This window comes from Drosophila subobscura, chromosome J (assembly GCF_008121235.1).
Source record: "Drosophila subobscura isolate 14011-0131.10 chromosome J, UCBerk_Dsub_1.0, whole genome shotgun sequence".
NCBI lineage: Eukaryota > Metazoa > Arthropoda > Insecta > Diptera > Drosophilidae > Drosophila > Drosophila subobscura.
Genome location: NC_048532.1, coordinates 8,081,913 through 8,104,655, shown reverse-complemented (window position 1 = coordinate 8,104,655; position 22,743 = coordinate 8,081,913). Strand labels below are relative to the sequence as shown.

The 22,743-nt window shown below is 44.9% G+C and overlaps 3 protein-coding genes across 7 annotated transcripts in view; 1 reads left to right on the top strand and 2 right to left on the bottom strand.

Annotated features, from left to right (window-relative positions):
• The window catches only part of LOC117893623, a 47,197-nt gene extending 27,438 nt beyond the window's left edge, over window positions 1-19,759 (top strand). For 3 of the 4 annotated variants that reach the window (XM_034800302.1, XM_034800303.1, XM_034800300.1), the window contains 17 exons: window positions 8,508-8,644; window positions 9,152-9,339; window positions 9,413-9,516; window positions 9,582-9,836; window positions 9,906-10,036; window positions 11,008-11,190; window positions 12,579-12,608; window positions 15,455-15,646; window positions 15,710-16,119; window positions 16,184-16,399; window positions 16,461-16,794; window positions 16,861-17,127; window positions 17,187-17,370; window positions 17,427-17,633; window positions 17,700-17,901; window positions 17,962-18,055; window positions 19,635-19,759. In XM_034800302.1, the coding sequence (XP_034656193.1) occupies window positions 8,508-8,644; window positions 9,152-9,339; window positions 9,413-9,516; window positions 9,582-9,836; window positions 9,906-10,036; window positions 11,008-11,190; window positions 12,579-12,608; window positions 15,455-15,646; window positions 15,710-16,119; window positions 16,184-16,399; window positions 16,461-16,794; window positions 16,861-17,127; window positions 17,187-17,370; window positions 17,427-17,633; window positions 17,700-17,901; window positions 17,962-18,055; window positions 19,635-19,664 (3,164 nt within the window). In that variant the 3' untranslated portion in view covers window positions 19,665-19,759. The remainder of the gene's footprint in view (window positions 1-8,507; window positions 8,645-9,151; window positions 9,340-9,412; window positions 9,517-9,581; window positions 9,837-9,905; window positions 10,037-11,007; window positions 11,191-12,578; window positions 12,609-15,454; window positions 15,647-15,709; window positions 16,120-16,183; window positions 16,400-16,460; window positions 16,795-16,860; window positions 17,128-17,186; window positions 17,371-17,426; window positions 17,634-17,699; window positions 17,902-17,961; window positions 18,056-19,634) is intronic. The other variant, XM_034800301.1, reaches the window with a different exon arrangement.
• LOC117893625 (proteasome subunit alpha type-1-like) lies at window positions 805-1,871 on the bottom strand. Its single transcript, XM_034800307.1, has 2 exons — window positions 1,844-1,871; window positions 805-1,782 (listed from the first exon to the last, which is right to left on the bottom strand). The coding sequence occupies exon 2, from the start codon at window positions 1,751-1,753 to the stop codon at window positions 893-895; it is 861 nt and encodes a 286-aa protein (XP_034656198.1). The 5' UTR covers window positions 1,754-1,782; window positions 1,844-1,871; the 3' UTR covers window positions 805-892.
• Window positions 19,235-22,193, bottom strand: LOC117893624 (zinc finger protein 337). Of its 2 annotated transcripts, none has more exons than XM_034800306.1 (4): window positions 21,901-22,193; window positions 21,331-21,844; window positions 20,891-21,271; window positions 19,235-19,858 (listed from the first exon to the last, which is right to left on the bottom strand). In XM_034800306.1, exons 1-4 carry the CDS (start codon window positions 22,191-22,193, stop codon window positions 19,727-19,729), a joined length of 1,320 nt encoding a protein of 439 aa, XP_034656197.1. In that variant the 3' UTR covers window positions 19,235-19,726. The 2 variants fall into 2 exon arrangements, with proteins under 2 accessions (XP_034656197.1, XP_034656195.1); XM_034800304.1 differs by lacking the exon at window positions 19,235-19,858 and adding an exon at window positions 20,510-20,830.
• Window positions 22,194-22,743: the final 550 nt, after the last annotated feature.

Below are 22,743 nucleotides of genomic sequence, written 5' to 3'. Positions count from 1 at the left end.
GAGGAGGCGGCATAATGAGAAACGTAGCTGCCAAATGGACTGCGAGGGCCATTGTTTGCCCAATTTGCCAGGCGATTGATGGCAGACAAGGGAAGGGCTGGGGGGCCAGGAGCTCTCACCTGGCTGCAATCAAGCTTGTCAAACCTTATAACTGTCCGGTAATCTCCATTCCGTCTCCGTCTCCGTTCAGTGCTCCCATTCACGGCACGACTGGCTGCTCCTGCAAACATGGCCTTCATGTGTAAATGTAATTAAGGTTCCACCCCCATAACAACCTCCGCGCAACCCATTCACAGCACCCACTCAAACACCCACACCCACACCCATTGGCCCCCTCATAATGGCGGCAAAGTGAACTTCTCACTTTTGCCAATTGGCTGCCTATAAGCTCCTCCACAGCTGCCACTCCTCCTCCTCCTCCTGCTGATGCTGCTGCTGCTGGTGACGGTGTTGCTGCCGGGCAGCTCCTGTCAAGCGTTTATGAATTTAATTAAGTATTTTTCAATGAGGCGGCAGCGGTAACAGGCAGCAAAGGGCTGCTGCTTGAATAAGGGCAGCATCAGCAGAATTGAATTTTTTAATTGAACAACGAGCTTATCGAGTGTGTTGTCCCTGAACCTCTGTTTGTATTTGCTTCTGGTTAGTATGCGGTGTGAAAAATGCAAATTTCATTTTCCTAGCTAAGGGTTTTCTCAGGTTTTCGATAGTAGACGCTAGAAATTTGATAAAGAAGAATATTCCTCATACAAGTACGTTCAAAATAGCTATTCAAATCGACATACACAGAAACTAGGCCAAAAAAACTTGAATGTAAATCTCTTAAGAGCTGATTTCCTCTACCCTTTTTCATATATTTAATTATTGAACAATTGAGTAGCGATTATTTGAAAGCTTAAATTGTTCTCTGCTCTAAGTTCAATTGTTCCATTAGGGCAACATCTACTTGCGGGTCAGCAACCCCTACAGACTCATCACCGTCATCCGGATTGATGGGTGGCTGTGGCTGACCAGCTGCACCCATATCATTTGCCATTTTGATGTAATGCTCAACTTGCTCCTCGCTGAGCATTTTAAATGGCTGATCCTTGCCAACAATGGCCACAGTGATGTTTGATGCAGCCGCTGCCTTCTCCTGTTCACCCGAAGCCTTGTCTATGGGTTGGCTGTTTTTTATGGCCAGTATGCCATGACAAATTAGCTCATCGTTAGAACACTCCAAAAAACTCTCCAGATTGCGCTCCAAATATGTGCGAGCGCCCTGCGAGCGCGAGCCTATGGATTGAGCCTTGCAGTTGTAGTTGACGGCCGAGGGCATGACCTGATAGAGATTGGGCCCCTTCTGGTCGTACCCAGCAACGAGTAGACCCACGCCATATGGACGACGATCGTAGCGTTGGGTGGTGCACTGCATTTTGTTGCCCAGATTCGTCATCAAGCGCTCCACGGGATAGACGCTGTTGTAGTTATAGCGATAGCCCAGACACGAGGAGTGCAAAAAGCGGCTCATCACACGTGCGTCGGCCGTGATGCCGGCAATGGCAATGCCCAAATGCTCATCAATGGGAATGATCTTGCGCATAGCCACAGACAACTCCGACGACTTGCCCAGGGCCACAAGAACAACAGCATCGCGACCCTTGAGACCCACTGTGGCAGTGCCCTGTTTGACGGCCTCCATGGCGTACTCCACTTGATGCAAACGCCCCTGAGGACTCCACACAGAGACGTCGCCATCGTATTGGTTGCGAAACATGATTTATAAGCAATTTGCAAGTCTCTCAACTATATTTTTAAAAGAATTCAAGATCAAATCAACTTTTAATGCACAAATTCAATTGCTAACCTCAAGCTTTAATGCTGCTGCCGACGATGACAAGTGAAATGTTCAGACTGGCACAGCACAGCTGACAAATTTACAGCAATGCCTCTCCATATGCAATCGATAATGGTATCGATATGTGGTTTTGTTTCTGATATTTAATTTCACAGAATTTGCAACAAGAAATTTAAACAGCTCGAACATAAACCCATTTAGAATACAATGTAGATAATTAAAACATTAATTAGAGAGATGATTAACATTTCTATTGAACATTATTTGCTCCTTTCTTGGTTTATTGCTCTGGCAATTATAATCGCACTCACAAGTCCCACCCCTAAATGAACAGGCAGGCAGACAGACAGCCCGCCAGCCTGCAGCAAGTTCAAACTAATACCCATAATTATCTAATTGACTATTGATAGTTGATTGAATGCAGAGAAAGCATTAAAACTAAACGCAGCAGAACAGCCTATCGCCCTTGGACTTCGCAATCAATTTGAATTGAATCGTTTTGTACCCATAACTCCTTCCCTGCCTCAGACAGTACCCTGCACGATACGTATGCATTTTTAATAAAACTAATTGAAATGCCCTAGGAGTCGTAGCAGCAGGACTCTTGCCCGAGCAGCCAGCGGTAAATTGGCAATTTCCATGCAAAATACAATTGCTTTCACTTTACTTTTGGGACATCCAAGTGGGTAGCCAAGTGGGGAAGGGACGGGACGGGACAACACCTAAGGGAAAAGGAGGAGCAGCAGCCAGATTCCATAAATGCAAATCTCACAAACATAAATCATTGCAGTTTGTGGTCAATTCAATTATGGAAAAGGAATTCCAAATAAGAATACATAATCGAGTTAAATTGCGAGAGAAATATGTAAATCGATTGATTTTGTTTTCATATTCCAAATGGAGACTTAATTGAGAAATTCCTAGCATACAGTTGTGTTCAATGAAATAGTAGTGCCGCGCCACACAATTTTCACAACTATTTTTGAGACCCATCCAGTCTTTCGAATTCAACAAGTGATACCTTTTTGGAAAGCCTAAAATGTACACATTAGAACCCAGAAAGAATCCTGGAACATTTGCATTCCATCTTCTTGTTTTACATGAATTTAGAAAAATACCCATGAAAAATGCTGTTCAATAAAATAGTAGTTTTTTTTTAGAAAATCGAAATAAAATACGAAAGTGGAATTAATGCATATGTTTCATGTTCTATATGTTTCTTGAGGTTTAATATGTAGTTTTTAATCAAATTTGTTTTCACTATGGCCCTTCTCCAACCTGGCATGTGTAAATAAGGTACTGCCGAAGCTTAATTAGGATCTGAGACTATAATTGTTAAACCACTTGACCAACTTGGCTCTGGTTGACGGAATTATAATCATAATTACACATTTCACATTCCACAATAAGATTTGGTTGGGATTTTGGTCTACAGACTGAGCTAGACATGGGAAAGTGACGACCTTTTCGGATAAAATTCCATTCCTAGCGAGCTTTCTTGCGTGTTTCAGATCATTATCTTGTTGATAGATTTTTTTGCAAGGCATTTTTCAATAGTAATATTACTGTATTGTATTAAAAAGTATGTTGGCACACACCACTTTATGAAATACGTCAGTATAAGGCTAGGAAGTAAGAGATTATATGGGCTGTAGCTCTTAAGGGTCAACCCAACATGCCCAATGTTGTTTTTTTCTAGAATTTGGGCAGTTATCAGATATCTGTGAACGCCAAACATATTATTTTGAGACTTCCTTACCATATAAAACAACTTTACACTCATTTGTCAAAAGTATTTTTCGGACTGTGACACGGCCCAGTCCACATGCCTCATGTCCTCATTTTTCAAAAGATGAGTCGTGTACCCATGTGCTTTTGTTCTCAAACGCGTAGCTTCCGGGGACCTCTTGCAACTAAATAATGTGTAATCAGTCGTGTATTAACTATCAAAACACTTTCAGAGCGATATAAAATTGTTTTCATAACTTTTGAGGATATTGAAGACCTTGGTCTTGCCTTCAACCATCTTCGACCATCTACTAAAAGACAGTTTTTTCGCATAAAAATAATTTTTCAGGGTGCTTCTTTTAGTTTAAACTATTTAATATAACAGTAAAAGCACATTCAAATTCATTTTGAATACCATTATACCTCCTGATTTTAGTTTTTAGTCTAATTCTTAAGTCTCCCATATTGGACCGTTCAATGATTACTTCTACGCTTCAAAAACAAAAGTACCGCTATATTCAAACAATTCTTTCATCAATATATTGAATATATAAATTAAGCTTACTGATGGTAACTTTTTTGAATTGTTTTAATTTGTTTTTTAATTTTTTTTTAATACTTGCACCCAGCACTACTATTTTATTGAACAGCATTTTTCATGGGTATTTTTCTAAAGTCATGTAAAACAAGAAGATGGAATGCAAATGTTCCAGGATTCTTTCTGGGTTCTAATGTGTACATTTCAGGCTTTCCAAAAAGGTACCACTTGTTCAAATCGAAAGACTGGAAGGGTCTCAAAAATAGTTGTGAAAAATTGTGTGGCGCGGCACTACTATTTCATTGAACACAACTGTAAATGATCTTTGATTTTTATTGATTTGTGTGAGTGGAGCACCCTTAAAAAAATATCAGAATGCAGCATTTAAAATATTCAGATTTTAAACTGCGAATTTCGGGGCATGTAAAAGAAATATTCAACAATGTAATGAAAACATAAATAAAATATGAAGAAAAATATAAGAGAAAATACAAATAAAACTGAATTAAGCAATATTCCAATGAAAATATACTCAAGAAAAATATAAGAGGAAATATAAGAAATAATTTCAATATAAAGATTACGACAAACAGAAAGACTCACCTATTAGTAGTCAAAGCTCCGCTCGTATATTGGCATTACAGTCTAATTGTCTTATATTTTCATATCTCATTGATAGGGAACTGCTTTCCGATTTTTGTGTGGGAGTTATTAATGTTTTTAATTTTTTTTGTGTGGGAGTTCTTGATTGTGTTTGTCTGATTGTCTATTTATTTTCGCGCGCACTTTCACTCACTTTAGCCGCAACCGCCTGGCTCTCCTTGCCGTCATAATGACCATCGACACTAACATTGCACTCACTTTGACCGCTACCGCCCAGCCCTCCTTGCCGTCATAATGACCATCGACACCAACACTGCACTCACTTTGGCCGCAACCGCCCAGCCCTCCTTGCCGTCATAATGACCATCGACACCAACACTGCACTCACTAAGGCCGCAACCGCCCAGCCCTCCTTGCCGTCATAATGACCATTGACACCAACACTTGCACTTAACACTGAGTGAGATTCTCTTTTCCGCTCTTTCTTTAGTTTTGCGGGACATTAAACTGTATTTACACTCAACTCACTCTAACACTTCACTCACTTTTCACTCACTTTAGCCGCAACCGCCTGGCTCTCCTTGCCGTCATAATGACCATCGACACTAACACTTGCACTCACTCTCACCGAAAAAAAACTCAAGCTCAGTGGCGCATCACGCCATGGTGCCGTTATTTTTTCTTTAACTGGCATCGTGCGTGGGAAGCAGCGCTAAAACGGAGACGCAATTGCTTCTTTTTCGGGGGTTGTTCACTTAAAAAAAACATTGTTTTCAGACAAGATGCGATTTGTTTTTAGTTCTTTGGCTCTCCACACACATATTACTGTCTTTTCCATGACTTTTTCGCCTTTTTCCGGAAGATATGTCTTCTAAACGCTCTCTAAACGTATCACGCGTGTGTTTATGCAATGTTCCGATTGTTTTCCGCAACTTTTCAACACCTTAAAGTCCACGCCGCGAATCCACGTGCGCCGGCGCTTGGTACTTTGTGTAAATGACTGAACGTAATAAGCTGTGCATATATGTAGTCGCGTGCGCAGCACGAGACCTCCGATTTAATTGACTGTTTTAAATGAGCGGCGGAGGGGAAGTGAGAATGGCGTGATGAGAGTGCATACGTATGCAGCTCAAATCTCTTCGTTGACATCGGATCGGCTTTCGTTTCTGCTCGTCTCTGCTCTCCCAAGCTCCAACTGCAAGCTGAGAACGCAGCAGCGCAGTCGGCTCGAAACTTCGTCTACCTGCAAAAGAACGAAAGCGAAATTGAGTGGGCAAGCAAGACCGTATTGTAAATGGGGGTGGGTGACATCACGAAAGATGTTGGTGAGAGAGGTGCAGCAGAGACGCACAGCAAAGAACGAAATAGAGATTGAGTGGGTGAGCAAGAAGGTGAGAGAGGCTGCTTGGGCTTGCAAATCGGCAATGTCTCCCTCTCCTACAGCATAGAACGAAAGCGAAAGTGAGTGGCCCAGCAAGAGCTTACATACATACATATGTATGTGCTCATGTATGTATGTATGAACCATAGATCTCACTCATGTTTTCGTTTTCTGTAAGCACGCTGCTTAGCCTCTGCCGCGACACCAGAAAACGAAAGCGAAAGTGAGTGGCTGTGCAGATCAAAAAGTAAATGTAGGTCAAGAGAATCTTCTCACTCTCGTTTTCACTCACTTCTTTTTCGGGGGTTGTTCACTTAAAAAACATTGTTTTCAGACAAGATGCGATTTGTTTTTAGTTCTTTGGCTCTCCACACACATTGACTTTCATATTACTGTCTTTTCCATGACTTTTTCGCCTTTTTCCGGAAGTTTTGTCATTTAAACGCTCTCTAAACGTATCACGCGGGTGTTTATGCAATGTTCCGAATGTTTTCCGTAAATTTTCAACACCTTAAAGTCCACGCCGCGAATCCACGTGCGCCGGCGCTTGGTACTTTGTGTAAATGACTGAACGTAATAAGCTGTGCATATGTATATGTAGTCGCGTGCGCAGCACGAGACCTCCGATTTAATTGAATGTTTAAAATGAGCGGCTGGGGGGAAGTGAGAGTGGCGTGATGAGAGTGCATGCGTATGCAGCTCAAATCTCTTCTTTGACATCGGATCGGCTTTCGTTTCTGCTCGTCTCTGCTCTCCCAAGCTCCAACTGCAAGCTGAGAACGCAGCAGCGCAGTCGGCTCGAAACTTCGTCTACCTGCAAAAGAACGAAAGCGAAATTGAGTGGGCAAGCAAGAACGTATTGTAAGTGGGGGTGGGTGACATCACGAAAGATGTTGGTGAGAGAGGTGCAGCAGAGACGCACAGCAAAGAACGAAAGAGAGATTGAGTGGGTGAGCAAGAAGGTGAGAGAGGCTGATTGGGCTTGCAAATCGGCAATGTCTCCCTCTCCCACAGCATGGAACGAAAGCGAAAGTGAGTGGCCCAGCAAGAGCTTACATACATACATATGTATGTGCTCATGTATGTATGTATGAACCATAGATCTCACTCATGTTTTCGTTTTCTGTAAGCACGCTGCTTAGCCTCTGCCGCGACACCAGAAAACGAAAGCGAAAGTGAGTGGCTGTGCAGATCAAAAAGTAAATGTAGGTCAAGAGAATCTTCTCACTCTCGTTTTCACTCACTTCTTTTTCGGGGGTTGTTCACTTAAAAAAACATTGTTTTCAGACAGGATGCGATTTGTTTTTAGTTCTTTGGCTCTCCACACACATTGACTTTCATATTACTGTCTTTTCCATGACTTTTTCGCCTTTTTCCGGAAGATTTGTCATTTAAACGCTCTCTAAACGTATCACGCGGGTGTTTATGCAATGTTCCGAATGTTTTCCGCAACTTTTCAACACCTTAAAGTCCACGCCGTGAATCCACGTGCGCCGGCGCTTGGTACTTTGTGTAAATGACTGAACGTAATAAGCTGTGCATATGTATATGTAGTCGCGTGCGCAGCACGAGACCTCCGATTTAATTGAATGTTTAAAATGAGCGGCTGGGGGGAAGTGAGAGTGGCGTGATGAGAGTGCATGCGTATGCAGCTCAAATCTCTTCTTTGACATCGGATCGGCTTTCGTTTCTGCTCGTCTCTGCTCTCCCAAGCTCCAACTGCAAGCTGAGAACGCAGCAGCGCAGTCGGCTCGAAACTTCTTCTACCTGCAAAAGAACGAAAGCGAAATTGAGTGGGCAAGCAAGAACGTGTTGTATATGGGGGTGGGTGACATCACGAAAGATGTTGGTGAGAGAGGTGCAGCAGAGACGCACAGCAAAGAACGAAAGAGAGATTGAGTGGGCGAGCAAGAAGATGAGAGAGGCTGCTTGGGATTGCAAATCGGCAATGTCTCCCTCTTCCACAGCATAGAACGAAAGCGAAAGTGAGTGGCCCAGCAAGAGCTTACATACATACATATGTAAGTGCTCATGTATGTATGTATGAACCATAGATCTCACTCATATTTTCGTTCTCTGTTAGCACGCTGCTTAGCCTCTGCCGCGACACCAGAAAACGAAAGCGAAAGTGAGTGGCTGAGCATAGCTGTGCAGATCACAAAGTAAATGTAGGTCAAGAGAATCTTCTCACTCTCGTTTTCACTCACTGTTAGCTCGCTGCTAAATTAACATTTTATGGCGTGACAATTGTCAGACCATTTCCTGTGACGCCTCATCTACCTGCTAGGGGGTTAATGGAGGGTTTGGGGGAAATGTAGAGATATCCATGGCTTGCGGTTGCCTGGCAGCGCGGCGGCAAACAAACTAATTGCCAAACTAACGCTAATTGCATTTAATATATATTTGTGTCTCTCTCCCCACAGGCTGTAATCGCACCTACTACGGCGATATAGGACAGACGTACTCCTTGGAGCTGCATCGACCCAAACAGGATCGCGTGCCCTTTGTGTGTGTGCTCACGTTCACGGCGGCAGGCGGCCAGCACGGCGATGTGGTGCAGGTGAGTCTCAGTCTCAGTGCCAGCTCCATTTCCAGCTCCATTTCAATCTGCCACCTTTCACATTTCATTTTGTAAACGGGATAAACTAAGCCATTAAAAGATAAGCAACAACAATGGAGGGAGGGGAGAGGGTGCCACAGGCAATATTGATTTCAAAGCCACTCGCCGGAGCGTTGCAAATCCTCCCTCCCAGCAGCAGCCACGAGGCGTGACTTGAACTGACAGGGCAGTGGCATCCTCCTCCTCCTCTTGGGTGGACTGGCAGGAAGCAAGTGCCGGCGCCTGTTAGTTATTACGCCACTTCACACCTCGAAACTAAGAGGGGGGAAGCCAGGAGCAGGAGCAGGAGCAGGAGCAGCCTCTGGCAGCCAACAAGCCAAAGCCTTTGGCACGCTCGAGTGCGTCCCGAGGGCATTCATTGAGGGCCCTGCCCTACCGAGCACTGATATACTCGTACTCCAAACCGAAACTTTATTATGTACCATTCTCTCTCCCTGCGCTGACCAGGTCACTCTGGACAGCTTCACGATTGGCAGGTTCACCTCCTACGTGCACGAGGGCTGCCCGGATGGCTACATGCAGATAGCAGAGTCCGCGCGCACACCCATTGGGGGCATGTGGTGTGGCAGCTCCTGGGGCCCGGTGCTCTTCTACAGCGAAACGCGTTCGCTCATCTTTACCATTAAGCTGAACAGGTAAGCAGAGCTCCTTGGCTTGGCGCTTCCTTTGTGTGACACAACGAGAACTTCTTTTATTTACGTGGCTCAGACTGGCGAGGGATCAGAGCGGCTACAACTTCGATTTTCGCATTCGATACAAGGTGCTGTCCCGCGACAGTGCCGTCACTCGCTATGGTGGGATTAAGCTGGCAGGTGGGACACTCAAAGACACAGAAAATTGGATTCGTACAACTAATCCGACTTCCTCCCTTTGGCAGAGCTCGCCCAGTGGCACAACCGCAGCAGTTTCCTCAATCAGCAGCAGCAGCAGCAGCAACAGCAGCAACAACAACACCAACAGGATGTCGGCATCTTGGAGGATTTTACCAACTCCAGTGGCGCACGCTCGGATCGTTATGGACAGGACTTTAGTCTATTCAGCGCTTATGTCAACAACAAAACGTTTATGGCATCCCTAGAGAAATCTTTGGCCAAGGATGAGCAAAACTACACCGAACCCAAGTACTATTTGGGTATGTTGCAAGAGAGAATCGTGTTGGACCACGGATAGAATAAAAAACATCTCTCTCTTTGACACACAGGCGATCTCATACCGGGCACATACTGCTCGCGGATCTTCAGTGATTGCGATAAGAAGTCGTGCCGGCTGCAGTCGCCCAACTATCCTGGCATTTATCCAAGGAATCTCACGTGCTACTATGCTGTGCGGCAGGTAAGAGCTTAAGAATTATAAAGGAAATTAAATGGGAGTACCAAATGCTAACCCGCTGCCCTTGGGGTCCCCTCCCTGACTTCTGTTGCTGGCAGCCCAAGCCTGAGCTTTAGTCTGTCATCGCCAGACATTCGCCTCTTAAAGCGCCGCCCGTGCTTATCCCTCTCCGTTCGTGTTGTGCCCATAAAAATACCACAATATCGTTTACGTTCTTACGCCTCTTCCTTAATTTTCATTGCTGCCACAACAAAGTTCAAATATCAAGAGAGAGAGAGCGGGCACAAAAATTAAATAGCAATTTACATTCCAAAATAGAATGAGCTTTTATTATAATTAACTGAGGGAGCGGCAGGCCCGCACTCCCAGCTCCCAGCCCCCACCCTACCCTACGCTCTGCCTGTCCCTCTCTTTTTTTTGTAATATGCCCAGAACACGTTGCCATTGTGACGGTTTCCTTTCTTTCCTTTTTTGTAAGCTAAATTTACATCACATTTTTATTAGCTGTTGAACTTTTATGGCACATTTTTTGTTGGGGCTGCTGCTAGCTCTCTGGCAAGTTTATAAATAAATACTCGTACTTGAATATTAGTAGGTGCCACATCAAAGAAAAGCTAAAGTCGGGGGCTTATCATGAGTTAAAAGTTGGCCACTTGTTCAAGTTTGAAGTTTGAAGCAGCAAATGTGCGACTTTCGAGTAGAGATTTTTGTGTTTAAATAAAGCTCAGACAAGAGACATGAAGCCAAGTGGAATGCACCTCCTTTTGGCTCACTTTTCGGTGCTAAAAGCATATCAATTTCCTTTCTTAAGCATCATTAGCTGCTGCCGTTCACGAATCTCTAAGTTTATATAAATACTCGTCGTAGGTAGCTGCCATTTGGCATGTTCCAATTAATTGTACTGTTTTTTTTTTGTTCGCTCTCTCTCCTTTCCGTGGCTCATTAATTTGCATTTAATTCTACTGTCCACACAGCACGACGTGCCCCATGGCAAACATGCTCTGATTCTAGTTAAACAGCCGAAGGGTAATCTCGTTTGGATCTCGACACAGGAAACGGCGGCGGCCAACAAAATGGCGCCACCGGCCAGCGTCAGTGACAAGGACAAGAAGTTTGAGCCGAGGCTGAAAACATGGAATGACTGCGATTACATTCAGGTAATTAAATTCTGCCTTTAAAACATTTGTGCACAAATTCTCTGTTTCTGTCTCTGCCTCTCTGTCTTTTATTCTCTATCTCTCTGTGTAACTGTAACTCTGACTGTGTCCTGGGTTCCCGCTGCTCCCTGCTGCTCCCTGCTCCGTGTTTGCATTTGCCAACTGTAACAAGAGCGAAAGAGCGCGAGAGAAATCCAGCATAAAAATTACGTCCTCTGTGTTGGCCAGTGGCCGACAAACAGCGCCAACTGGACAAACGGCAGTCACTGCAGGCCGGCCAATGGCCAGCGGAGGAGCAGCGGGCAGAAGCAACTGCGCAAAAAACGACAAATTGAAAAAGAAATGAGCAAAAATCTGAAATCAGTTGTTTGCACGGAGCCACACTCCCTTCCCTGCTGCTGCTCTATCCTTGCCCGCTGCCATTGTGTGGAGTCCCTTGTCCGTGTCCGTCGCCAGTGCCTTGAGCATTCGATAGGCTTCTCCGGCAAAGTCGCGGGAAGTGTTAATTTCGTAGGCTCCCTTTCTGTTTGTCAGCGGGCAGGGGAAGCCCGGGAAGACCCACACAGTTGTTTGGGGCCAACTTTCGGATGAGCTCTTAATGAGCGGCTGTGTATGCAAAAAAATAAAGTGTGTGGGATAAGCCTGGCATGACAGCGGCCGAGAGGAATGCAGTCGGAAGCGCTCGAAAGGAAGTGAAAATGTTTCCTGGAGCAGCGCCCAGGAAGCGTCATTTAATGATAATACTCAAATGATGTTCAAAATTAAGCAGGGAAGTGGAAGGACAAGAAATGGCAAGCAAAAAGGATCGGAAAAAGGGGAAAAGCAGTTCAAAAAAAACTAGTGACAACTTGTGGGAACTATTGGGAAGTTAGTAGTCATAGTTTGGGGCCCAAAACTCTGCCATTAAGAGTGAAATGCAATGCGGAAAAATGTGTTTTTAATAGGGGAAACAAGTGGAAAGTAGATCAAAATAAAACTTGCTGCATTCCGATGACCCTTTCGACATCCAAATTCCCGTTTGGATGGACATTAAAAAGGGAATACAATGAGCAACTATTTAAGCAACAGAAAACAGCTCTACCCTGGTCTAAATACCAGCATTTTCCGCTTTAAATTTTTATCAAAATGGGGTGCCAACAAACTGTTGAAAAACTTTAAAAAATGCAACCCGCAAACAGCTCTCTCCCTGCTTACAATCTTTGCCTCAAAACTCTAGAACTCTAACCTGTCGCACATCTTCTAAATCTTCTCTCTTTTGAATACCACACACACCTCATTTTCGTCAAAAAGTGCACCCTCCACTCGTAGATCTATTTATGAGATTTGTATTTAAATGCTCTAAAAGTACCTGCCTATAAAATGTATAAATGTATATTTTCTCCAAATAGGAAAGTGTTAAACCCAGATGGAAATCGACGGTAAATGCCCAACAACAACCAAAATGCCAGTCAAAATCAATTTAAATCTCATGTTGCCACCACCAAAAAAAAACCACTAAAAGCAGAACCCAGTCCCAAATAAAACAAAAAAAGAGAATTTTCTTAGTTGTAGTTTTTAGATGCGAAAGCAGCACCCTTAAGCCATTCCCCCATACACAATTCTCTATCTATTGCTCTCACTCTGTCTCTCGTTGTGTCCCCCTTCCATTAGCAACAATTATTTGTCATCTTTGGCTATTTGAAGCAATTAATCAGCACAAAATGTATGCACAAAATTCGACACACAAACCAAGCAGCAAATGGTAGAAACAGAAACAGAAACGGCAGAGGAACAGACAACAAATCATAAATGATCTGGGCTAAATCGACATCTATGGGTTATCTATGAACTGGATAATATATTCATTAGCAAACACACACACGGAACACACAGAAAGCCAGCGAGTGGGTGCAGCGATTGGGAGACTGGGAAATCTGTCATTGGATTTATATTAATGAACACTTGGCACGCACATCATAAATCGCACACACAAAAGAGACGATGAATTGGGTGGGTGTTTAGGGGGGCTTTTGCAGGGGGGTACCATCAAGGACATTAGGCAAGTGGACGAACGTGCATGGGTCTCATGTAAATAATTGCCCCCGGGGCATTCATCATATAAAGAACGAGCAGCAGACGGCGTTGAATGGTTGCCACAGCCTCAGCCACTGCTGATGGATTTTGCCCACTTCCGGGCTGGGTCTGGGGCTGGGGCTGGGGCTGAGGCTTTTGCCATTGAAACTTCCTTAAGCTGATCCCGGTCAAAGACATTCTGCAGCTCCTGCTTTTCGCTTTTGTCGTGCAAATGTTTTGCTTTTAGTTTGAAGTCCATTTAGTCATCAGGCAACTATTCAATTTCGCTTTGCAACAAAAATTCTCTAGAGATTTGCAAGGGCTGCTGTCCACTAATTCCCTTTGCCCACCGCCCTTTGGCACTTGCCATTAAATGCTCGTTGTGGCCAGTGGCAAGGCACGCGTGCAAATACCCGTGGCCACTCCACAAGGGATCCTACTGGGTGCCCCCTTCACTTTTTGCTTATTCAGTTGGAAAGCAAAACGCTCGAACGTTTCCCGACATTTGCAGGGATTTGCAGGGTCCTCCGAGCCTGCACTTTTGCCTACAAAATGGTCCCTGCGCTTCCTTCCATTTACCAACCAACTGCTGGTTCCCCTTTTTTTGCCTGTTCCTCTTTTTGTTTCGCGCGGCTCTTAAGCCAAAATGTCCAAAAGTGCTGGCCATTTTGGGTGCGGCATGTGTGAATAATCGTTGGATGGTAGGAGCAAGAGCAGGAGCTGGCGAAGGACCCTTCCTGCCATGAATTGTGTGCAGCATAAACTCCACTGATGTATGCCACAAATGTAGGAGACTCTCTCCTCCTGGCACTGTGCTGTGCTCTCCACTAATTTGTACAAATGCCGCGATTTCAATAAATTTGTGGTCACAAATTACCTGCCTGGACGCCGGCTACCGTTCCGAATCTCAAACAGAACTCTGTGCCGAGCCATAGTTAAATTTGCGGCCAGCTGCACAAACAACAGGAAACCTCAGCTAAATTAATGCAGAAAGTCGCTGGCCACAAAACTAATTTGTCATTGCCCCAAAAGGCAGGTGGATGGCAAATGCCCATGGCCATGGCGCAAGGCCTGGCATGGACTGGCCTGGTTCCCCTGTGGCAAGGCCAACTCAATTAAAATGCGCAAAACAATTATGCGCAAAATGCCAAAGCGCCAGATGTAACCGCACATAAATACGGCTACGGTTTATGCGTGCTACAAATTCATGTATTCAGACAGGCCACTAAGAGATTGATTTGTATGGCGTAAGAGGGACACAACTCTGCCACAATTCAAGGAGAATTTAAATGGCAGAAATGGTTTTTATGCATCAACAAACTGAACACAAATTGCGAAGAATGTTTCTGTGGCAAATATAAACCTTTGGCTGGCAGAAGAAAGCAATAGAAAGCATTTGGCAGCTGCATTACATGTCATACAAAAATACACTAAGTGAAAGGATTCTTAAAACATTTCAGCACAGCCTCTGCATGTTTTTTCCATGAAACTGCAAGTCTTTTCCCTTGCAATTTTTAAACCTTTTAAAAGCCAACACTTAGGCACTGCTAAGACACACGAAAACATCTAAACACAGCGCCGCATACACACGTTCCTTCGCCGCATAAACACTTAGCTTCAAATGCCTTTAAAAACAAAACCTTAAATGAGCTTAAAACTGTTCGACATTTAGTGCTGGACGACATCAAAGCCACAATGGCTCTCGACTACTTAGAGGCACTCGCTCCCACACACACCCCACACCCCTCCCCCTCGTTTATGACCCCTCCCCTAGACCATGTCCAAGCGGAATGTTACCAAAAATCACGTATACGTCCAGTGGCCATTAAGTAATACGAGCGCGCGGCTGCACTTAGGTTACCCATGGCCCCAGCCACCATTCTCTTTCGCACTTTCCTAGAACAAATAACTCCCTTACCACCCTGAACTGTTCTTTTTTTTGGGTCTCTGCACGGCCTGCGGCATCAGTTACTAGTTAGTGCCCCCAGCCCCACACCCACACCCACAACCCCACTCTGCCACATGAGGGGGCACACAGTGCACCCAGCAGTAAAGAAAAAGAAAAACTCCACCCACATTTGTCGCTCGTCTCACTCATTTCGTTCTCTCCTCATCCACTCTGCTCTCTCTCTCTCTCTCTCTCTTTCTCTCTCTTTGCGCTCTCTCTGTTGCTCTCTGGTGCTCCTTTTCTCCTCTTTCCTGGTGCCCGCAGGACTACGTGACCGTCTACGATGGCTACACCACACGTGACCCCATCATATTGAAGTTTTGCGGCGGTGGCCAAGCCGTGCCAGCGGCCGTTTCCAGCGGCCCCGAATTGTTGGTCGAATTCAGCACGTCCCCGTTTGGCACCTTTACGGGCACCTCATCGCAGGTGCTGCCACTCTACGGGTTCCAGCTGGAGGTGAGTGGCAGTCGAGTCCGCACACCCAGCGACGCGTTAATCACACTTGCTCCTGCCTTCCAGGTCGAAGTTCAATTTGTGGACATACAAAGCCCAACGTACTCGAAGAACAAGAAACCCTGCGAGTTCTGGATTCGTGGAGCGGGTCGCGGCATACTCGAGAATCCCAAGCACTCGCTGGCACCGAATTCCACGTGCCTGTACCATCTGCAGGGCATGGGCGTCTTCAAGACCTTCGATCATTTGAGTCTGTCGCGTCGCATCAACAGTCAGTCGGGCATGCATCAGCCGCTGTCGCGCTTCAAGGTGTGGATCTCCGTGTTGAAGTTCAATTTGGATCCGGAATTCGGGCAAATGGATGAGACATCTGTGGGCGCAATTGGTGTGCTGCAGACCCAAGAGGATTGCAGCGGCATGCTGCGCATATGGGATGGCACGCTGAGGGATCCACCAGTGTGCAAGGATTTGAATTGGTGAGCAGAAGGGCAGTCCCACGTTTAGGGTTGAAAGCTAATTGGCATTTCCTTTCTCTTACAGCGTCACGGAGTCCAATAGCTACAACACTGTCGGGCATTATTCCCATAATACCACCAATGTCATTGCTCGCTTCTGTCGCGGCACCATACCACGCACCTGCGATCGCTCCAACATTAATGAAACCTACGCCAGACCCTGCACCATCTCCGAGAGTTACGTGTCCAGCAATGATGCCATTACGCTGGAGCTGCGCAACACCGAATCCACAGTGCTGAGGTAAGGTACAGGGACTGCCTTTTCCAATCCAGAGTTGCAGCTTCTTCTCTCCGCTTCCTAGACCCCTCGACTTCAAGCTCAAATATGAATTCATAGACCTGCATCAGGATGGTCTGCCGTGGGGCGGTGGGGAGCATGACTGCAATCGCAAGTTTCTGAGCAGCATGATGGACCGCAAGGATCCGGCCATCTTTCGCAGCGTGCGGAATATCTTTCTGTTTGGCAGAGGCGGCACGCGGCATCTCAAGTGCATCTACAAGTTCGAGGCACAGCGGGGTGAACGGGTGCGCATTAAACTCCGCAAAGTGACGACCACCAATCGGAATTGCTACTCACGGCTGGACGAGGACATCAATCGTTCGTTTTGCTACGGCGACACCAATGTGAGGATTGAGGTAAAGCCAGCAGCTAACTCTCATATGAAGCTCTTTTTAGCCTCTTTGTTTTGTGTTTCCTCGCAGATCTTTGAGCGTCCGTATCACGACTCCATTCTGCTGCATCGCGGCTGTGTCTGCAACTCCTCGAATCAGTCGCATTTGCCCGTGGAATACACCTCAACGGGTCGCGATGTGGAGGTGCATTTTGTGGCCCAAAATATGACCACACTGGACGATCCGGACACGGTAAACTTTGAGGGCATGTTTGAGTTTGTCAAAGCGCCCACCAGCTGCAAGGATGGACGTCGCAAGTTCGGACCCAGCGGCACCATAGACATGACCTTTGGCGATGTGAGTAGCGCGCAGAAACCAACCAAATTCCAAACTCATTCGAATGTTCCCCTATGCAGGTGGAATGCCGCTCACGACCCTGGCTGATTGAGCCCTCGAATGGCAATAAATTTCTTTATGTGCGCCTCAAGGCCATCTTTCTCAGCAAATACAATCCGACAAAGACGCTGAACTCGACCTACCTGCAGACAGACACTTGGCGCTGCGAGACAAAGTCGCGAGCGGTGCTAACAACATCGGAAGGTGGGCTACAAGTTCCCGATTGTCCCTGCTCAAAGTTAATTCCATTTCCTTTGCAGGTTTGACCATTGTGGCCTGTCCCTTGAGTCCCGACTCGAATGGCTATGAGTTTGTGGAGATCTTCAGCTCTGGCTGGAATGAGCGACCCAATTTTGCGCTCATCAATCGCTCGCGTGCCATCAGCGTGGAGTTTTTGCGACCAGGCAATGGGGAGTACACCTTCAACTGGATGGAGCTGGTGCCCAGGCCCACGCTCAGCATGGCGGGTAGGCAAACAGTTCGAGTTTATGCCATTAAATGTATTAAAGCCTCAATTTTGTTTGTCTTCCCAGAGGACTGCCAATTCAAGTGCCCGGAGCTAGGGGCCTGCGTGAATGCCAGCGTCTGGTGTGATGGCGTTGTACATTGTCCCTCGGGCGATGATGAGGCCTTCCTGCAGTGCTCCGCGCTGATGAAGCTACCCGTGGAAATTCTGGCCACGCTTTGTCTAATCTTTGTGCTCTCGTGTTGTGCATTTGCGGCTTTTGCTATCAAGTGAGTGAAACAGGAGTGATCCAATATTGATCCACCATTGAATGTTTTTTTTCTTTATAGAAAAATTAAGCGCAAATTTCGTGGCACTTCGGTGCTGCAAACGCGCCTTAAGTCACTCAGTTCCATGGATACGGCCGTGCTGGATGAAAAGGAGGTGATTTGCTGACAAAACGACAATTCTGTGCGTTACGTTGAGATCGATCGTGTGACCACGGTTTGATTTGCTCAACGGCCCCCACTAACGTGCAGAATTGTGCCCCGGAACTGAAACACAAACAAAAAACCAACAAAACAACAAAAAACTGAAAGCAAATGCGAAACGCAACAAAATGAAACGATCAAAAGAAACATAAAACATAAAACAAAACCAAAAACTCGTAACTCTTGAAATCAAAAAACCAAAAATCAAAATCAGACTCTCGTTCATCTGTTTTTTTTTAACAAATGCATTTATAAGAAAAAGTGAAAAAAAGCAACAGAAAACCCGCAGAACAGATGGCCACACTTTTCGTTGGTTCCATTTTGTATACCAAAATTTAGATCGCAAGACTCAGGATCGTTTGTCGTTGTTGTCCCTTTTTTTTCTGTGTTTTAATAAGCAATTTTTCTAGGCCATAGGATTTTTTCGTATGTATTTTCGATATGATTTCCCCAGATCTGGATCTGAACTGACCGATCCTCTGTGACACAGACACAAACAAAACACCAACACACACACACAAACGCTGTACATACAAACGAGAACCGAAACGAACGGAACCAAAGCGAACCGGAGCGAACCGAACGGGATCGAACAGAGCTGAAGCGAACTGAACTGAAGCGAACCGAACTGAATCGAACCGAACTGAAGCGAACCGCAGCGAACTGCACTGGAACTCTGATCAGTTACACCTTCCTTTAGGTGTGTTTTTTGTTTGTTATTTTGTCGCAGAGTACTCATAGACCTATGTAGATACAACTGTTTCCTAATAGCCTTTAAGTGGTAGTCGTCTCGTACTAAGCTGACTAATCGGAGGAGAGAGGATCCAACAATGGAGTTGGTGGCGTAGTTTATTTTGGGGAATGTTTCAGAAACTCCCAACAGCATTTATTATGCGACGCACAAGAAGCAAACAGAATAAATTAATAATTAATAATGATAGAGAAACAGAAGAAGGAGCAAAGAGAAATGCAAGCGACAAACTCCAAGTAGTTCGTAAGGTGGAAAAGTGACAGTGGAAAGTGAATATTTTACATTTTAAGCAGAAAAGAAAGATGGAGAGTGAGGAAAATGGGGATTATAGGCGAATATGTCAATATACATATATTATAGAATAGAAATTAGAAAGCTAGATGAATTCGTTAGTTGTTTAATAAACGTTGTAGTGATCATGGATAATATCAGCATAATCAAAGCTAAATCAAAAGCCAAATCAACTTAGAGTTAAAGCGTAAAGTCGAAGAAAAAGTCATGGAAGAAGTCAAAGTAAATTCCATTCTCATGCCCATTTTGTTGTTTCGTCTTCTCAATGCTGCACTGTTCGCTCTCATTGACATAGAACCATACATCTAGCGCCTGCTCCCTCACACCAATAAAATCTTTTGCATGGCATCCAACCTCCTCCTCGTCGCGTTCTTGTTGGCTCCCCCGTGGTTCTGTGGCAGCAGCTAACTTAATCGAATACTTTTTTCTATTCTTTGTATTCTTTCTTTTGGATATTCCCTACCTTTTTTTTCCGTGTTTTGTAACAAAGAAAAAGGGCAGCGTTGAGACCAAGATCTAAAAAAGGGAGCCAAATGCCCGGCCTGGGCCATAAAGGAGCGAGGGAGCAGAGCAGGGATCAAATCAGGCAGAACTCCAAAGAGGCAAAATAAAAAACACACACCGAGAATGAGCAGAAATCTCTGGTTGAAAAATGCATTTTTGTTGCAAATCTTTTTTGTGTTCCGTTTTTACGAAGAAGATGAAGAAGAAGAACTGTAAATAAAGTCGAATAGAAGCTGTATAATAATTAACAAATTTTACATTGAGCGTTTTATTTCCATTAAAAAATCAACAAAAAATCATTCCTAGAACTCCTTTTTGATCATTCGAATCAAACTCAGACAATAAACGTTCAAAAGTCCTTTTCTTTGTGGCTTTCTCCACACCCGCCCCGCCCCTCCACAGCGTTCCTTCCTTCCTTAAAGCGCGAACGAAAAGCAGTTAAATAATTTAAGCATATTGCCAGAGAATTCTCTGGCGGAACGTAAATAAATAATATAAAAATAAAATATATTAAAAACCCGTAAACTAAAGCTCAACTAAACTACTAAACGAATTAACTAAAAGATAAACGATTAACGATTAAAGTCTAACCAAGGTCTAAGCAAAGTTATTAGCAAAACGAAACAAAACCAAAAACTGCCCGAATTGAAACAATTTTTGTCGTAAAACTTAGACTTAGAGGCGAAAAATAAAAATCCAGAAAGCGTCGGAGAGTATTAGAATTTTACATTTTAAATTAGTTTAAATCTAAAGCGAAACGTAACGTAACGTAACGGAAAACGGTAAACCACAAAAGCATGACTAAAAATTCAAAAGAAAAAAAGAAAGCAAAAAAAATGTTGAAAAGAAAAAAGCAAATCATATCAGATTCTAAAATGATATTAAAATTAAATCAAAAAAAGACAACTTAATAAACAAAGCATTTAAATCCCCCAAACGAGAACATTATTTCACAACCCCCTACACCCCTGCCCCATGGACAATTGGCAACACAAAAGCAGACAAAATACAAAACATTTAAAAGCGAAAATACAACCCCAAAGTCACTCAATCCTTCAAGTACGTGGGAAACTGTGTATCGTCTGAGGTGGGCGCTGGTATGGTTACCCCGCCCGTGTCCACCGCTGGCTCATGTGGCAATGAATCAACGCTCTCCAGTGGCATAAAGCAATCGGCAGATATCTGAGCGTACAGTGAGGTAAAGTGAACCTTAAAAAAAAAGAACAAAAACCTGCCACCTACCTCGTTGTTCTTGTCGCTCAGCTTGCGCGGATACTTGAAGCCAGCGGCGCGTGCCGCATCCATGGAATCCTCACAGTTGGTTATCAAACCCTGACGATGATCCTGCTTGTGTGCGAGCAAGCGCTCGGCATTGATTGAGGTGTAGCTGCAGAGATCGCAGCACAGATCGCGATAGGCATCGACATGATTCAGCCGCATGTGACGCTTCAGGGCATTGGCCTGTATGCAGCTGTAGTCACAGTGGCCGCACCTCAGCGTGCGCTGCTTGGACGCACTGCCATGTCGCTGTCGATGCTTGTGCAGGACGCTGGGGTCGCGCGTGGAGAACTTGCACTGTTCACACTGCAGCGGCTTCTCGCCCGTGTGCTGACGCATGTGTATCTGAGGAAAGAGCGATGACTGATAGTAGAATTATGAGGCGATAGGGCACACCCACTCACGATCAGGCTAGCCTTGCGCGCCGTCTTCTTGCCACAAACATTGCATATGAACGGCTTGATCTTATTGTGCACCGTCTTCACGTGCTTGGAGAGCGTTTTGCCATTGACAAATCGACGATTGCAAATCTCGCACGTCTTCTCCGCATAGTATTTGTTCTTCTTGGGCGTTGCGGTGGCCGCTGCTGGCTCGCCGGACTGTTCCTTGAGCTTCCGTCTGCGCTGAACCGCTGCGAGGGAGCGTAAAACCCTCGGGCGCCACTTTTTGTGCACGCGCATATGCCGCCAGACGAGTGCCGACACGGGTGCATTGTAGTTGCACTCCAGCGCCGGGCAGCGCAGCAGATCCACATCGATTTGATGCACTTTCCACAGGTGCGCGGAGCAACGACGCCAATTGGGCAGCTCCAGAGCGCATTCGCAGCAAGCGAAACTGCTGCCCTTGTGGCAGCTGCGATGCAGCTCTACCTTGCTGGCATCCTCAAACTTGAACAGGCAATCCTTGCTCGCGGAACAACTAAAAAAGTTTAAAGTTCGATTAGCCTTTGTGGGTGATTAACTTGAGACACTTACGGCTCTCGCATATTGGCGCGCAATACGAGTCGAAAGTCCTTGAATGGCATTGGTTGCAAATCCGTTGGTGTTGGAACTGCAATCTCTTCCGGACTCTCTTTACTTTGCTTCTCCAGGGTGCTCCTGGAGGCGCCATTTGACTGCGGCTTGGTTGGCGTCTTTGCGGCTTTGGGGCCACCGGAAATTGGCTGACAGCCGTGGTAAAATACCATGTGCCCACGCAAATCCTCCATTAGATCGTACTGACGCAGGCACAAGCTGCACACATAAACAATGCGAGCTTCGGCCTCCATCTTTTAATTAATTTAACAGCAAAATTGCGAAGTTTGTTTAGTTTTTTTTTTTTTTTTTTTTGCGGAATTAGTGTGACCGCGGAATTTTCGATCAAATATACCGTCGGGCCTCGTAAATATACCAAAATATACCATTTCATCTTCAAAATATACCGTAAATATACCGTAGTATTAAATCAGATTCATCGATTTTGATGTTCTATTTGATATTACTAGCTTACAAAGACTTTGACCACTGAAACAATAATTTAATCCGATCGAAGAATCAATTTTTCTGATTATATATATTCCTGTTTATTGGCTGAAATAACTTTTGACTTTATAGCATTACTACTACACATTTTCTACATACTTAGCAGAATAGCCATATAATTAAGAGAATGTTGGATGGATTAAGTGTCAGCTCTGTCAGCCGTTGTCAGCCATCAAATGAACGAATTCTGCAAAAACTATTTAAATATTCAGTTTAAACTTTATAGCTTGCATAGTTATTGTTAAATTGGATTTTTATGGGTACACTGAACTTCTCTTTTGTGGATGTAACTCTCTC